Genomic DNA, 17,013 nt, shown 5'->3' on the forward strand with positions numbered 1-17,013 from the left:
CCTTGATTTGTGGTGGTTCTGGTGACTATGGTCAGGGTTCTTTCATATTTGTCTTGACCTTCCTCTCTAACTCTCCTTCTTCTCCACTCTCACCGTGCTTTTTTAGCTACTAAGCCATTTATCAAATGCTCTAGGGATCTGGGGATGGCTAAGACAGAGATGCTCTCTGTCCTCATCCTAGCAGGAAAGATAGATATTAGACAATCAATTACACAATTAATCATTTACTTCTATGCTGAGTGCTATGAAGTACTGGCATTATAAAAGCTTCTGTTAGCCAGATCTGAGTCTTGTAGGAGGGTCCAGAATGGTTTCCTTGAAAGAGTGATGTTTGAGGACTATTTAAAAGACGTGGTAAAGGCAAAGAAAAACCGTAAGGGGTAGTCCAGTTTCCCAGGGCTAGTAACAGTGGGGCACCACTATTTGAAGGGGAAAGGGATGGAGTGGTACTAGAACCTGAAGAGAGAGCTGTGTGGACAGGACCAACTGAATAGAGCTATGACTTTTGATTGAAGGGCAAAGAGAGCCCATTGAGACCCTGAAGGGAGAGAACTCAAAGAATAAAGAATAAATACCTCAGCCTTACTCTTCTCTCCCACTCGGATCTCTTGCCAGTGTCCTTTCACCCCTCACTGGTCAAATCCAACTGGAAGCCAGAGAATAAGGGAATCCATTGACGGAGCCCATACAGGTCAGCCTCTTGGGGCGCAGAGCAGGGTAGAAAGGATGGAGAATGGATCTGGAAAGGAGTAACCACCACAAGTATTTTGGCATTTAATTTAAGAGCAATGGGAAGTCATCAAAAGATTTTGAGCATGGAGCTACACGGTCAGATTTGTGTTTTAAAATGATTCTGGCTACACATTGGCAGGAAGTGAGGGAATGCAGGGAGACCATTTCAGCAGGCAGAGAACTATCCAGAGGAGATGTGGTGTTAGCCTGGAGTTGATAGTGGATGTATCTGAAACCAATTCACGAGGTAAAATGTGTGTTTAGTGAAGGATTACGTATGGGGATGAACATGTGGAGGAGATAGGGATGTGTCCAAGATGACCTCCAATTTTTTGGGTGGGAGTTGGTGTCTTCTCTAAGAAAAGAGACGCTGGAGTAACACCAGCGTTCTGAATCAGATCCTGTGTTCAGGCTTATAGCTAACGAGCTTGAGATGCCTGCAGGTCCCCAAGAGGCCAAAACAGGAGCCTCGGTATTAGATGTAGTGGTGAGGCTGCCAGACATCCTGTTTAGGGTCACTGGAAAAGCAAAATGAGTTGTTCCCCAGTCTTGGGGAGTTAAATGAGTTTTGTGAGTGCCTCCTCCCATCTCAGGGGAAAGTTGAGGTATTTGACACAGACAAAGATAACTCCATCTATTCTCATTCTAATCCCAAACTAAGCATTTGTGAAGAAGCTACCATCAAGTTAGGAAGAGAGTGCTGGTTAATAAAATCAGTTCCTGGTGCCAGATTTTAGGTCTTATCAATTTTGTTTTTATTTTTACTTTGGTAACTGACTAAATGCTAGAAAATATTGTCGATTACAATGTTTCCCATCCTCCTCTCTCGTTCTTTGCTGTCATTTTTTCCTTCAGATCTTTATAAAATCATAAAGCTCTAGAGTTTAAAATCACCTGGAAAATCATTTAGTTCTGTCTCCTAAATTCACTCCCTCAAGTACACTTGTATCCTTTTTATAGAATAAACCAGTATGCTTTTTATAGAACGTTTAAGGGGTGCTTAAATTTCTCCAGGGAAGGAAACGCACTACCTCCCACGATAGTGCGTTCCCACCTCATTCTGTGGACAGTTTTTAGTAGGCTGATCTGACTCTTTGTAATGTCTACCCCCTCTCCCCCTTTTTTCCCTGGCTCTCTGGAGAAACACAGATTAAATCGTCTTTTTCTCTTCCTTATGACCTAAACTCTGGGTGCCCTGTTGCTTCTTGGCCTTCTGTCAGGTGGAAAATCTAGCTCTACACGTCTTGCCCATCTAACCCCTCAGTATATTAGGAGGCGCTTTCCAAATGGGATGTTTTGAACGAGAAAATATCCTAGCTGAGATCTCACCAATGTTGAATACAGTAGAATTAGTATGTTTCAAGGTCTGCACAAATATACAGGTCTCTTTTTCCTCCCCTACTTCTTTTGCCATAGATCTGTCTTCTCTTATCATCTTCTCTTGTCTCTTCCCTAGGCCTTGGGAATTTTGTGATATTTGTTTGAATATTTTCGTTATGTGGGTGACCAAACCTATTAAGCTATTTGTGACTTCCTAGCAAGCTTGTCTTCATCATCTTCTGCTTGGCTACTTGCCTACTTTCTTCAGGGGGACCTGAAATTGGGTGTGGTAGTGTCGGGAGAAGTGGCCTCTCTGGTGCAGGCTGTACGACAACACTAGATCCAGTATGAAGAATCACTCAAAGGAGTAATCTCTTTCCAATGAGGTCTTGGCAAATTTCTATAGTGAAATTAGGTGAAAACATATGTTTCTATGTTGAAAACAACATATTAAAGGCTCTTTTTGACAGCTTCAAATCTGAAGCTGTCTCAATTCGCTGGTTCTTTGAGGGAAATGTTAATGCTAAATGGCCTTTTGTGTTTCCCAACAAAAGTGATAGCTGAAAGAACTAAAGAATCCTTTGGGTCATTCAGCAGTGATTCTCTAGTAATGACACAAAAGGAGGACTATGATTATGCCCATTCTATGGACAAGAAAACTGAGGAAAAGATGAGATAGATAACTTGCTTATGTGCAAAGAGCTAGAAAGTGGCAGAGGCACTTACCAAAATAGATTGTAACAGTCTGTTTACTTCTCTGCGTACCTGAATAGACTGCCCATTATCTTTTCTCCATGTTATGCCCAGCACCTGGCAAGGAGCTGGGCATACAGTAGGCACTCAATTAAAAATGTATTATATGGCTTAATAAACAAACTTGATGATTTCCTCTTCCTCTGAACCTCATTTTTATAAAGAAGAAGGCACTTATTTCTCCTATGTCGTGTCTTTAAAGATGAAATCACTCTAGACAATAGCAGGTGCTTTGTTCTCCAGGGGAATGGAGTTGTTAAGAAATCAAATCATTGGGCCAGCGCCATGGCTTAGCAGTTAAGTGCGCGCGCTCTGCTGCTGGTGGCCCGGGTTCGGATCCCGGGTGCGCACCGACACACCGCTTTTCCTGCCATGCTGAGGCCGCATCCCACGTACAGCAACTAGAAGGATGTGCAACTATGACATACAACTATCCACTGGGGCTTTGGGGAAGGAAAAAAAAAATAAAAAAGGAGGAGGATTGGCAATAGATGTTAGCTCAGAGCCGGTCTTCCTCAGCAAAAAGAGGAGGATTAGCATGGATGTTAGCTCAGGGCTGATCTCCCTCACGAAAAAAAAATAAAAAATTCTAAAAAAAAAAAAAAAAAAGAAATCAAATCATCATCTATTGGCCCATATACTTGGCCCTTAACTGCAGATGGTTCACACCACCAGGTTCTATCTTACAGCTGAATTCAAAGCCCATTCAACCCAAATCACATGGGGACATGCAGAATTGTCTACCTTTCAGTTCAGTGCCTAATAGTGTACGGCCAGTCCATATGTCAAGTGGATGGAGGTTAGTAGATGGGAAGTAGGGGCATAGATGAAGAGTAAGTTACGTCAGTTGTCTGGTGTGGTGTAAACCAGATGGCTGGATGATTATCTGAAATGTTCCCATAGAACATGGCCCCTTGTAAATCTAGCCCTGGAGTCTGGTCAGTTAATATTATGCTTGGGACACTAGGAAGTAACAAGATTTGGCAAACCAAATGATCTTCTTTAGCAGATACTCATGTTGCTGGGGTGATGGGGAGCAGGAGCAGTGATCTCAAAGCTCAGGATCTATAAGGGAATAATTACTTTATGGGACTAAATACTTTATTGTTTTCCTGTCCTCTGAAGTATTTTGGTGATTTCTTCTGTATTTGCTTAGTGGGTAAACTCTGTTGTTAGAAGAGAAGCCCATGAGAACAGTCTGTCTGCTCAGAAAAGTGATTTGAAATATTACAAAAGAACTCCGCTTTACAACTACAAAGGAATTTCAAGTAACAAGTTGTATTACATGCATCATAAGCAAAATAGGCCATTTGAAGCTCTCCATTCTAGATCAAAAAGCTTTCAAAAATATATTGACATGGTTGAAAAAGAAGAATCAGGGCAAGGAATTAATGTTTGATTTTCATCACTCACTAGATAAATTGTTCATTCTGTCTTGTCATCAATAATGATAATATATTTTAAACCACCAATCAAACAGTAAATAGTGTAAGATCTTAATTTGAGCTTAATATGTTTTAAATATCTACATTATTTATAAGCTTGCTGCTTGCTGGAAAATTGATCTGATTGGGGAAGATCCAGAGAGTTGCATTTTCTTGTTATTTACATTCTGTTGCAACCAGCAGTTGGCTTTAGGGTTCCAAATGGTTCAGCTGAAGAACATAAATATGCTTTAGGGAATATGAAAAGGGATGGAAAATTTCCTGGGAATAATAGATTAAGCAAGTTATATTTAAATCTCAGGTTTTATTCCCTTTGCTGAAATCCCAGGCAGAAGTCTTAGAAACAGCCAGTTCTAGCAAAATCTCTTTAGGAGAAAACTAGCGTTCCAGACCTGGCTCCTCTACCAGCTGGGTTCAGTGTGACTTTTTCCAAGCCATTAACCTGGGTAGCTTGTGGTTTCTATATTTTTAAATAGGGATTCTGAGTTGAGTGATTTTTAAGTTTTTTTCCCCTGATCTAAACAACTGATTCCCAACAGTGTTTCAGTTTCACACTGGAGGAAAAATGGCAGATCAAAGGCTGTGAGGTGGTGGATGGGCTTCTAAGCTTGTTGTGGCGGTTACTTCCTCTGTGAAAGGAAGATAATGCACCTTGATTTTATCCACCTCCCAGGATGGGTGAGAGCGCATGAGGAGACAGTCATGCATGCGTTTTTAAAGGTGAAAAATATTCAAGGGCCAGAGAGTACAGGGCAGTGGGCTCCTCTCTTGCTGCTTTAGCCTGGATAAATTTCATACTTTGAGATATTTTGTACAAGCTTCCCTACTTGTTATTAATCAAAGATCATATGTATATACATATATACGTATATGTATAGATATGTTTGTGCGTATATGTAATACACACACACACGCATATTTGTACTACCAATCAGAGCTTCTGAGTTGATAGAGTTCAGCCCAAAGCAAAGAAACTTATTGTTTTATTTAACTGGCAAAGTATTCCTATAACAAACATGCAATTTCTGTTGGGATTTTAAAAAATATTTAAAAAGAAAAGTTTGAGGATTCCCTTTACCACTTTTGAAAACTTGAGACTTTGCAGTGACCAGCCTCAGATGTAATGAGACCAAACAATTGTCCAGCTCTTTCCCTGTGTCAGTGAAGGACGGGTCTCTGTGCCTAGGAAGGAAGTCTCTGTGGAGCCGTAGATCAAAGGCATAGCAGAAGTCTGTTCAGTTTTACATTTTAGTGGGTGAGACATTCTTCACTCCCTCTTCCCCATCCCTTTTTAATTTTCTTCTACAAGGAGCTTCAAATTGGAGCGGAGAGGTAATAGTATCTTGAATCCTCACACACTATTCAATAATCCTCGTCTCTCATCCACAAGTCATCAGGGAGACGACGTCACCAAGCAGTAGGTATTAGGTGTTTATCCGTATGTGGACCTGGATTAATAGCGTCTCAGGCAAGCTCCATTTGTGAATTCAGAGTGCTGCCCCCTTAAGGAGTTTATCATTGGGGCCGGAATGCACACAAATAGCTGAGTGGTTCTGCTTCATTAACAACGTCCTCCTTTAGAGTCTCCTACTCAAAGTGTGACCTGGGGCCAGCAGCATCATCACCACCTGGGAGCTCATTAGAAATGCAGAATCTCTGGCCCCACTCCAGACCTGCCAATCCCCAGGTGATTGATCTGGACATTAGAGACAAGATGTTCTAGATCCTGGCTGCAAATTGGACGAGTGGAAGAACTTTAAAAAATACTGATGCCTGAGTCCCACCTACAGAGATTCTGATATACTTGGTCTGAGATATTGCCTGGGTATCATGATTTTCAAAGCTCCCTATGTGATCCTAATATGCAGCAAAATTTGAGAACCACTGAATTAGACTGGGTAGCAGTACATCGTGGAAGAATCTATCACACTGACTTACTCGCCTTTCACTGTCCACATCTCATGTGTTACCACCCACTTGTTTTGGTGGCACATGTTACCTTTTCCTGTAGTGACCAACTCCGTTCCTCCTCTTCCCATCACAACTCATGTCTGACCCCATCTGCGTTTCATGAAAGATTCGCCTTCAATGTTTCCTTTCCTCAGAGCATGGTTCTGGCTTCCTTCTCTGGATCCCATATCACTTTATCTTTAGTTTTCTTACTGAATTTGTTATTTTTCACTTACTAGTCCAGTTATTTACACGTGTTGCTTGTCCCTTCTCCTAAGCTGTGAGTTCCTAGAGGACAGAAACCACATCAGATTTGTCTTTGTAACTCTTAGCATCTAGCAAGGCTGGGTAACATGTGCACAGAATGGAGATGGGAACAGAGATTGTAGAAGGCAGATCATTCCAGATGTGCTATCTGTCTTCAAATTAGTCAGGTAAGATGGGCACACAAAGAATACATGGGTGAAATTTAGGACCTGGATGAAATAAAGAGAGCTTTATAAACCATGTCAGGGGAAAGACAGTGGGAATACAAGTTGAAAGAGGGCTGAGGGTAAGAGAGCAGTGACTATATCCAGTGAGCACTAAGCATGGGTTTCTGAAAGGAGAAGGCGGAACGCCCAGGGAGTAGAGAAAGGTAGGGAACTGAGATTACTCAGAGCATTTTAAGAGCCGTGCATCCCAGGTTGCTGGTGCAGACTGGCAAGCTCTGCAAGGGAGGTTGTCATTTGGGGTGCATGATGCTTTTAGTGAGTGTGGCTGAGTTCTGCACTGCCTTCATTGCTTCTCTCAGTCTTCTCAGAAGTGATCCGCTTTCACCCCTGAATGAGCAGCATGCCCCCAGAGGGTGGATATGAGTAGTCATGCAATCAGGATGCCTGGGCAAGTTCTCACTGTGTGTAGTTCGTCTTTCAATAGATTTCTACCTCTTACTGCATGTCAGCATTATGACTTTTGCCCATTCCATATTCATGCTTGGGATTTATTATCACATCTCCTCCAAGAACTTTGAAGCACTTAACAGAAGAGAGGCTTGACTCCCAGCAGGCCACTGCGTAGGTTGCTGGAGGAGCAGGAATTGGCGCAAAAGTACGGGAGTGAATGGAGCCTCTGGGGGGAGCGAGGAAGGAGGCAAGTTGACAGGCAAGTGGGCAATAGAGTATGTGGGAAATGGACTCCCTTCACTTTGTTCCAAGGGTCCCAAGGTCCCAGAGCCTTGGACCCCAGCCATGGTTAAAGAAAAGTGTGTTTCATCACGACCTCTTCTCTGCACCATTTCCATTCTTGAAAAAAGCATGGTGGCCATGTTTTCTTCTAGGCCCATGGGAAGTCTGATCTAGAACTGGCTTAAAAGGAAAATCATGGCAGGCATGATGCTTTCCATACCCTTTTACAGCCAAATCTAATGCCTAAAAGGAAGATCTTCTAGGCCATTCCTAAGCCTTGAAGAGCTGGTGCATTATGTATCATGTCAAAGACAGTCTACCAGGAACAAAGAATATAGTAATTGACTTTTTAAGTTTGGGATATCAAGGCAAAGATATCTTAACTTTTCTACTTAGTATCCAGTAGCAAAAAGTAGAAAGGAACACGTGTTTAAATCTCATTTCTATCACTTGTTGAGTTTCCTTGTTTATAAAATAAGATTCATGATGGCTGCCCCACTGGTGTGTGTGTGTGTGTGTGTGTGTGTGTGTGTGTGTGTGTGTGTGTGAAGATTTAAAAATATATAAAATGCACTAACACGGGGCCTGGCGCAGAATAGGTACTCAACAAATGTTCAAATGTTCATTCTCTTCCCCCTCCTCCATTCTTATTCCTACTACTTTTATTCCTTCTTAAAATCTCAGGGCCAGAAAGCCCCCTACCCAATGACAGATAGGTGACTTGAGAAGAATCAAAGTTCCATGGGCTTGTTGGAAGCTAAGAATAGAGTAGAGGCCACAGATAGAGAGAACTGTAGTTATCTTGGCGATGGCTGTTGCAAACAAATATTTGAGTGGTCAAATGTCCTGGCATAGAGTTTTCCAACCTCAGCACACACACTTATGCCCCTGAAAATGAACCCTCCCCTCATTACTCCCCTTCCTCCTACCCTCCATCCCATTCCCTAACCAGCCTCCTCTTTCCACTTCGAGACAAAAAATTGCGGTGCAACTTTCCCCTTCTTCTAAAGCCTGTCTTCCTCCATCCCTTTCAGAGGAGATGGGATTAAGAGCAGGCAGTCTGTTGTCTTCATAGTTCCCTGTACAAGATATCTCATATAGGAACTGGACAGGGCTCACTTGTCACCATAGCAAAGCTTAGGGGGGCTTCACTTGATCCCCCATTCTCTTAACATGTCCACAAGCCACCCAACTGACTCCTTCATCTTCTTCTTCTCCCCAGCCTTCAGTGAAACAGAAGGAACAAAGTCTTGAGACTGGTGGGAAAAGTAGAATGAACTAAAGGGGTCATCTAGCCTCGTGAGATCTGAGCACCTGCTTCAGCTACGGCAGCGCCCACAGGCTTTGTGGGCTCGTTGGGAAAGGGCAGCCTGTGGAGAGGCTGAGGTGAAAGCCATAAGTGGAGTCACAGCTCAGCCAGGACAAGCCTTTCCCCTTCATCTCTGCAGTGAGTGGCAGGTGGCAGATGGTTCCTGGATTGCCAAAGGAGGGGTTTCATTTGTTTTTCCATTGGATTTTTTACTGACTCAAGAAGAAACCACCTTTAGTAGGAAAGGTTTTGCATTCTAGGGGAAAAAAATCAGTAGTTGAGACATCCCATAGGTAGATGGGACATCGCTGGCAGTCTCCTTACTTCAATGTTGATTTCAGGTTCAGCAAATATGCCACCTTCCTCTCAAAGCCTTTCCTGGGTCTCCAAGGAAAGAGAGCTTATTCTCCTCTGTGAATTTAGTGCACTTGATCTGCACCTCTCCTAGGACACTTAGCACTTTCTATCATGTGTTCTGCTTATGTAGGTGACTTGTCTCTCCTTCCTGAGGGTGGAAATCATGTCTGGTTTATCTTTGCATTTCTCATGGGACTTAGTGTATATATATGTATATACATATGGCATATATATATAGTGAGAAACAGTGACAAAAGAAGAGAATCATCCTTTTGACACCTGTAGGAGCCCATGGTCCTACAGACCCTCTAAGGCCTGTTTAGTTCCACCCAAAGTCAGTCTCACCACCTCGTGCCACTAATCTTGACAAACAGAATTATCGTTTTGTAACCTCCATTTGTGAGCCCCTATGAGAAGTGAGCTTCTTCACAGCTTCTTCCTCATGTCTTTATGATCAAATCAAGTATCACCCCAATCCCGCTTCTGTCTGGAGACAGACCTGGCTCCCCTCATAGCCGAACATCTCAGGAGAGTTGGGTGTGTTGCCTGTCTCAATTTGGTTATTTTCTATGAGCTCTTCAACCTATTCTAATCTGGCTTTAGCTCCCACACTCCTAAAGACACTAAATAAAATGGCCCTCTTGGCAACATTCAACCGTATTTATTATGCCCTTGAAACACTTTCTTCTCTTGACTCCTGTGATGCTCTTCTAGATTTCCACTCATATGTCTGTTGACTGATTCTTGGTATCCTCTGCTGCCTCATTGTCTCTACCTCATCTTCAAATGCTGGAGTTCCCAGGCCTCAGCCATCAGTCCTCTTCCACTTTATGTTCTCTTCAGCCTTTCATCCATACCCAAGGCTGCAGTAACATACACCATACAGTATCTGATCTCAAATCTGTCTCCTGAGCAAACCCCTCATTGAGATCCAAATCTAATGCCCAATAGTCTCACCAGCTCTTCAATCTCAGCTCTTCAATCTCTTCAATGTACATGTACTGTACATGTACAGTACAATTCTCTTCATAGGACTTAACCATGATATTAATAAAATAATAAATTATAAATTAGCTGTTCAATGTCTGGCTCCTTCAATAAAATGTAAGCTCTCTGAGAGGAAGAATTATGTCCATTGCTAATTATTTGTTGAATGAATCAGTTAATGAACAAATTAATGAATGTATGAATGAGCAAATGAATGACTTTGGCTAGAAGACCTTCTGAATCCCATCCAGCCCAGCATTAAGAAATTATGAGTTCCCTTATAGAAATAGAGAACAGATTGGTGGTTGCCAGGTGGAGGTGGGAGAAGTGATTGAAGATGGTCAAAGGGTACAAACTTCCAGTTATAAGATGAATAAGTTCTGGGGATGTAATGTACAGCATGGTGACTATAGTTAACAATACTGTATTGTGTATTTGAGAGTTGCTAAGAGCGTAGATCTTAAAAGTTCTCACCACACATGACAGTATTTTAACTGTGAGGTGATGGATGTGTTAACTAAGCTTATTGTGGTAATCATTTTGCAATATATACATATATCAAATCATCACACTGTACACCTTAAACTTACACAATGTTATGTGTCAATTATATCTCAACAAAGCTAAAAAAAAAAGAATTTATGAGTTCTCCATAAATGCGTGCCCCAGGAAAAAAAGAAAATGTGAGATTGGAACTATCCGTAAAATGTGAACAAATAAATAGGGAAAGATACTTCTCCAAAGAAAAACATTTGGGTATAGAAATCAGAAATCTAGTTGTAGATGATCACCTTCATGTGCTTCCAGAGCCTATTGGTGCTGAGTTTCCCCACGGCAGAGTGAGCTCCACGTAGGGGCCTGTTTCACATGCGTTCACAGGCAGGGATGTGGCTCTTCTGGTGGTTAATGGGAATGGTCCACACAGCTATGTCTTCAAACTGACAATAACTCCCTTTGCTTATCCCTAGCAATTCAAAATCTGCCTTTTCCAGTAAATCTATCCATAGCTTGATCAAGACTTTTTAAAAAAGAAGAAAATGTGTTCTTTTTAAAAAATACTGAGAGAGATTAAGATGGCATGCTTAAAAATCATCCAAGCAATTGAGCCTTCTGGAACTTTTTGTTTTGAAACATTTTTGCAACATGCGTTTAGATGTGGAGCTTCAATAGTGTGAAACAAGCTCATGAAATTTAAAATCGGTACATGTGTCATAAACACTCGATAAAGTGAGTGTGTGGAGCATTGTGTTAGGCATTTCCCCAAATTCTCTTTTACCCAATGCCTTCTCTTAGCTTCAGTGACATGACTGCCATCCTGTGATATTGCACTCTTCGAGGGCAGGTCATGGATTTCCACCTTTGTGTCCTCCATAGCACAAACACTCTGCTTTTCAAACAAGAGCACTAAGTGGGTATTTGTCGAAATCAGTGTTATCAACAATTTTGCTTTTCGTGAGGCAATTCTGCTTCTACCCACTCCTGTAAGCTGGGCTGTCACAGAACACAGACACCCCAGGAGGACTTCTCACGTGGGTCCACCTTCTTCACGGCACTGCATGTACTGCACTTCCCTGGATTCCTTCTCCCCATCAAGCCACATCTGTCCTGTATCCTGAGCCATCCAATGTGCTTTCTGGGCCGGCCCCGTGGCTTAGCGGTTAAGTGTGCGGCTCCGCTGCTGGCGGCCGGGTTCCGATCCGGGCGCACACCAACGCACTGCTTCTCCGACCATGCTGAGGCCGCGTCCCACATACAGCAACTAGAAGGATGTGCAGCTATGACATACAACTATCTACTTGGGCTTTGGGGGAAAAATAAATAAATAAAATATTTAAAAAATAAAAAAAAATAAATAAATAAAGTGCTTTCTGTGGAGTGCTAATAGAATGAATACACAGCTCTGTGAGAATACAGTGGTTGCTAGCGGGTTCATTTTTTTAGTCTCCCAGTTAATATAGTTATAACTAATTAGTTTTTATTAATAATAATGTAGCAACAATGACAATAGCTACCACTTATAAAAGAGTGCCTGGCACGTAGTAGAGGACACTAATTATTGACTTATTATAATTACCAGTGATAATTACCATCGTTATTAGTTATAATAACAATGACCATATTGAGCTTATACTGAACTGGGCCTTTTGTTTTTCTTTTTTTGGTGTTATCTCAAGGAAGCTATTGGAATTATAGTTATTTTATGTCCAGGAGTTGATTTGGAATAAATAAGTCGTTTACTTTCTTTTTTTAAAAAACAAACTGTATGAATAGGTGTGTGTGTGTGTCCATGCACGTTTCTCCTAATTTCAAAGCAATTCAAAAGCTTTATAGAGTTGGTGGTTAAGCATGTAGGCTTTGGCATCCAACTGCCTGGGTTGAAATCCAGCTGTCACAGGCTAACTTCTGTGACCTTAGGCAAGTTACCTAACCTCTCTGAGTCCTAATTTTCTCATTTGTAAAAAGGAATAATTACAGTGCCTAACTCATAGAATTTTGAGGATTAAATGACACAATGAATGTCTATTGTGTCACATGATAGCAATCACTAATGTACATTGTTATTTGTTTTTACTATGACTGTTATTTACAATGAATTGGAAAAATGCAGAAAAGTAAAAAAGAAAATAGTGACATGTAACTCCATCATATAACCATCGTTAACATCCTAGACTATATGCTCTGGTCTTTTTGTGTGCTCTGGTCTATGTAATCCTAAGTATATTTAATTTTTATAAAATTAGAAATTGTTATTTATTACCACTTTATAAGTTGCTTTATCAATTTACTTTTCTGTGCCTAATATACAGTCTTGTGTATAGTATTAATAGTTGCATAATAATTCATCATATGTGTGTTCTGTAATTTATTCACTGGACAGTTAAATTGCTTTGATTTTTTACTCATGAACAATAATAATCTGAAATAATCTGAATACAGAACTTTTGTTATATATTTGATTAATTTATTGGTATAAATTCATAGGAGACCATTTAGTAAGCTATAGAATATAAAAAATTTAATACTTTTAAAATAAATTGTCAAATTGGTTTCCATAAGGACTTTAATTTCATTTCCACCAATCATATATGAGGCTTGAAGCCTTCCACAGAAGGCTTAACCTTGCCAAGCCTAGGTACTATATATGCATATATTTTTTATCTTACCCAATCTAATGGCTTCTATGCAAGATAGGGCAAGTCATTTTAATTCTGAGCCTCAGACTCCAAACCTGTAAAATTAACTAATGGGTATAGAATTCAGAAATAGAGTCACAGGTCATAAAGTTTATATTGATTCCAAAGCCTGTTGATGCTCCATATTTGAAGTGTAGCTCAGATGAGAAAGGACTGTGGCGAAGTTGGGCTAACATCAGAAGAGGCTGAGGGATGACTATCGGAGAGCATTTCCACGGTAATGTCATGACTGTCCAGAATGTTCCAGTATTGATCAGAGCTGCAGATTCCAATTCAGAGAGTGATGTGGATAACATATATAACTCAAATTTATGATTATTTTTTATTGGTATCTTGCTAAAATGCATGCTCCAGAAGGGCAGGATCTTTGTTTTGTTCACTGATGCATCTTGAGCACCTAGCACAAGCCTGACGCAGAGTAAGGGTTCAATATTAAATGTCTATTGAATGAACAATTAAGCTGAATGAAGCTACCCTCTACCTGTTAAGGGGCTGCACACCCTGGTAACTGGCGGAATGCCCTCCCCAGGATAATTGTGGGTGAACTGTCATGCTTGAGGCCTCTTAGACTTGCCACTTCCCAGCAACCATTGCTGTGTGCCATGACAATCTTTCTCAGATATGTTAATGCCTTCAGCCTGGTTAAGATTCAGCCTTTCCTGCTAGAATCCACTCTCTTCACAGCAACGTTGAGTCTCTGCTCAAACCAATCATGGGTTGTCTTAATAGTTCAACTCAGAGGGTAGTATTATGTCCAAGTTCTTAGGGATACTCCATTGCTACAACTTTGTACTACCTAGAGCAGCCACCTTATGGGGTAGTTGCGAGGATATTATGAGATAACATGTAATGTAAGATACAGAACTGTTCACCGAGGCAATATGTGTGCTGGTTAAAAGCCCAGGCTCTGGAGCCAAATCCCGGCAGTTCCCATCTGGGTTTCACGGCTTAATGGCTATGTTACTCTGAACAAATTACTTGATCACACTGTGTTCAGTTTTCTCATCTGTAAAAGGCAAATGGTACCTACCTTATAGGATCAATGTGTGGATTAGATGAGTTAAAACATGTGAAGAAGTAGAAATAGTAGGTAAATATTACCTATTTTGATAATTATTATCAGCAGGAAATATAATCTCATTGAGAATTTACTATATGCCAGAAACCAATGTATATTATCTCAGGTAATCCTTAAAACAACTCTGTGGGCTAACTATTATTGTTATCCCTACCTCATGAATAAGGATACTGAGGCTCAGAAAGTTTTAGTAATGCCCTAAAATCATATAGCTAGTGAATGGTAGAATCTGGATTTAGATGCAGGTGTGTCTGAAATATTCTCTCATGGAGATATTTTTCTTAACAGAATTTGAAACATCTGCATTCTCATTGACATTATAATTTCTATCTGATTTCCAGCCTTTTTAGCCATGCTCTCTTTTAAAGAAACTAACTTTAAATGCATGTGAATATTTAAACATCCGTCTATTGGTCTGAGGGTCTGTAGTTTCTAAGGACTCTTACAGTCGCTTCTAGTGATTTTACTGTGGTCCAGTTCACCAATCTCTGTATTTCCTCTATCAGGATTTTAGCAAAATCAATCAGTCAATTAAATAATTAAATACCATTTTAAAGCTATAGGGTGGCAAATGATGACCAAAAACAGACAATTCGCATTCCATGGTGTGGGTTAGGTAAGCTTATAAAACTTTTACAATCTCATGAACAGCTTTTCTTGCAAGGTCAAAACGTAACCATTTCAGGATTCATTTTCAGCAGTGCGTTGAAGTTGCAGGTGCTCTACCCTAACAGCAATTCTCTATCCAGCGTGGAAGTGTCCTGACACCAGCCATAGTAGAGACTCATCTATTGTAAAGTAACTGGTTGACTGAGTGCCCTGTGAGTGGCCAATATTCTTCTCATCACAGTGACAGACTTGAAATTTGAACCCTTTTCAGACATCCCTAGCAGACAAAGCAATGAAAACTGAAAAGCACTCCATTTACAGATGTCAACCCAGCAGCTGTATTTGTGAGCATGATTTGCTGTGTCACATTTGACAGGTTATTTTTTATATCCTTGAGACTTATCTTGTTGTCATTGAAATATACTGTGAAATGTTCTGTTACCTTTTGCTAGGCAAATTAGTTGTGATATTTGCTAAAAGTGTCTTTCATAGGCCAGAGATTTAAACAGTGTACTGAGAGCTACCATGGCCATGAATTGGCAGAATGGTGGTAATTTGTGCATGATGCTTATTCAGGAAGCACATTAGAATGTTAGCGATGATAACGTGGGTTTACACAGGATTCAACTTGACGTTTCAACAATCTTATTTTTCTCTTCAATAGGTTAATTATGTATGGCTTTGTGAAGGCTATGGTACATGCTGGCCAGTTGAAAAATGGAGACTTTCATTTCACTGACTGTTTGTTTTTTGGTTCACTGATGTCTGCTACAGATCCAGGTAATTGCTCAAATAATATGTTTTCTTCTTTTTAAGAATCAAATATTTAAATAGAATCGTTCTCTAAAGACCATCACCTGGGTCTACATAATAATAATTCCTATTCCTCTTCATTTCCGGTGACGTATCTTTCAATGATCACAAAAAAAAGAAAGGAAAGTAACAGGTGAATATTCTCATAGCTCTCAAAAAATGGATCTGAAAGCAATCTTAGTAGTGGGAAAGACTCTTTAAAATTTATTGTTGTTTATTTCTCTAGACTATGCAGCCATTTTGAGCTATAGTCCTTAATTTTCCCCTATTCAACTCGTCTTTTTTCAAAAATGATCTATTGAATTAAATGGTAAAAAATATTTTAAAAAATTGTTTTCTATGGAACTTTTCAAACATATTAAAAATAGGCAGAATAGTGAAAAGAATTGTCATATGCCCTTCAGCAATTATCAAATATTGCCAATGTTTTTATCTATACCCCCTACACTCCCTCTCACCATGACTGGATTGTGTTAAAGCAAATTCCTGACATCATATCATTTTATTTTTAAATATTTTGAAAAATTACCATTGCCATTATGAAACCTAAAATATTAATAAGCAATCTTTAATATTATCAAAGAGATAGTCTCTTTAAATATCCCCAATTGTCTTTTTGTCATTATTGTTATCATTATTAGTTTGTACAAATTAAGACCCAAATAAGGGCTACACATTGCAATTGACTGATATGACTATTGAGTCTCTTTAAATCTATATGTTCCCTCTACATCTTCTGTTTTTCTTGTCATTTCTTTGTTGGAAAAAGAAAGAGGCAATTTTTCTTGTAGTTTAATTGAATATGGTTCCTTTTAAAATGTTCCTCTATCCTCCGTATTTCTTGTAAACTGATAGTTGAATCTAGAGGCTTAATCAGATTCAGGTTGATCTTTTTTGGCAAGATTACTTTATCAGTGGCACTGTGAGTCTCTATAGCATCACACCAGGAAGCACATAGTGGTTAGTGACTCAGTTAGTCAGGCTGGTCCATCACACTATTGAATTCCTGCTCCAACAAAGACCACCAGAACACACTTGTAGGTGAACAAGATGTGTTTATTACATGTTGTAATGAGAGAGCATGCTCACCAGAGGAACCATGGGACCTCTCAGAGGGTGTTAGAAAGGACTTATTGTAGGACTTGGGCTTATGTTTGGTGACTTTAGGGAGAGTTTAAGAAATTGGGGCTTTGCTCTGGATTAGATGCTGTCAAGAAGCAGGAGTGATTGGGCATTTTAGTGAGTAACTATTATCTAGCAGGAAGGAAGACTGAATTGAGCCTAAAGCTACAATTAGTAA

General features: G+C 40.1%; 1 protein-coding gene across 1 annotated transcript in view; it reads left to right on the forward strand.

The window, feature by feature from the left end:
* The window catches only part of SLC9A9 (solute carrier family 9 member A9), a 527,923-nt gene that overhangs the window by 125,764 nt on the left and 385,146 nt on the right, over positions 1–17,013 (forward strand). Inside the window, exon 5 of the mRNA XM_058551402.1 lies at positions 15,565–15,680. Within this exon, the coding sequence (XP_058407385.1) occupies positions 15,565–15,680 (116 nt within the window). The remainder of the gene's footprint in view (positions 1–15,564; positions 15,681–17,013) is intronic.

This window comes from Diceros bicornis, chromosome 2, assembly GCF_020826845.1.
Source record: "Diceros bicornis minor isolate mBicDic1 chromosome 2, mDicBic1.mat.cur, whole genome shotgun sequence".
NCBI classification, from domain to species: domain Eukaryota; kingdom Metazoa; phylum Chordata; class Mammalia; order Perissodactyla; family Rhinocerotidae; genus Diceros; species Diceros bicornis.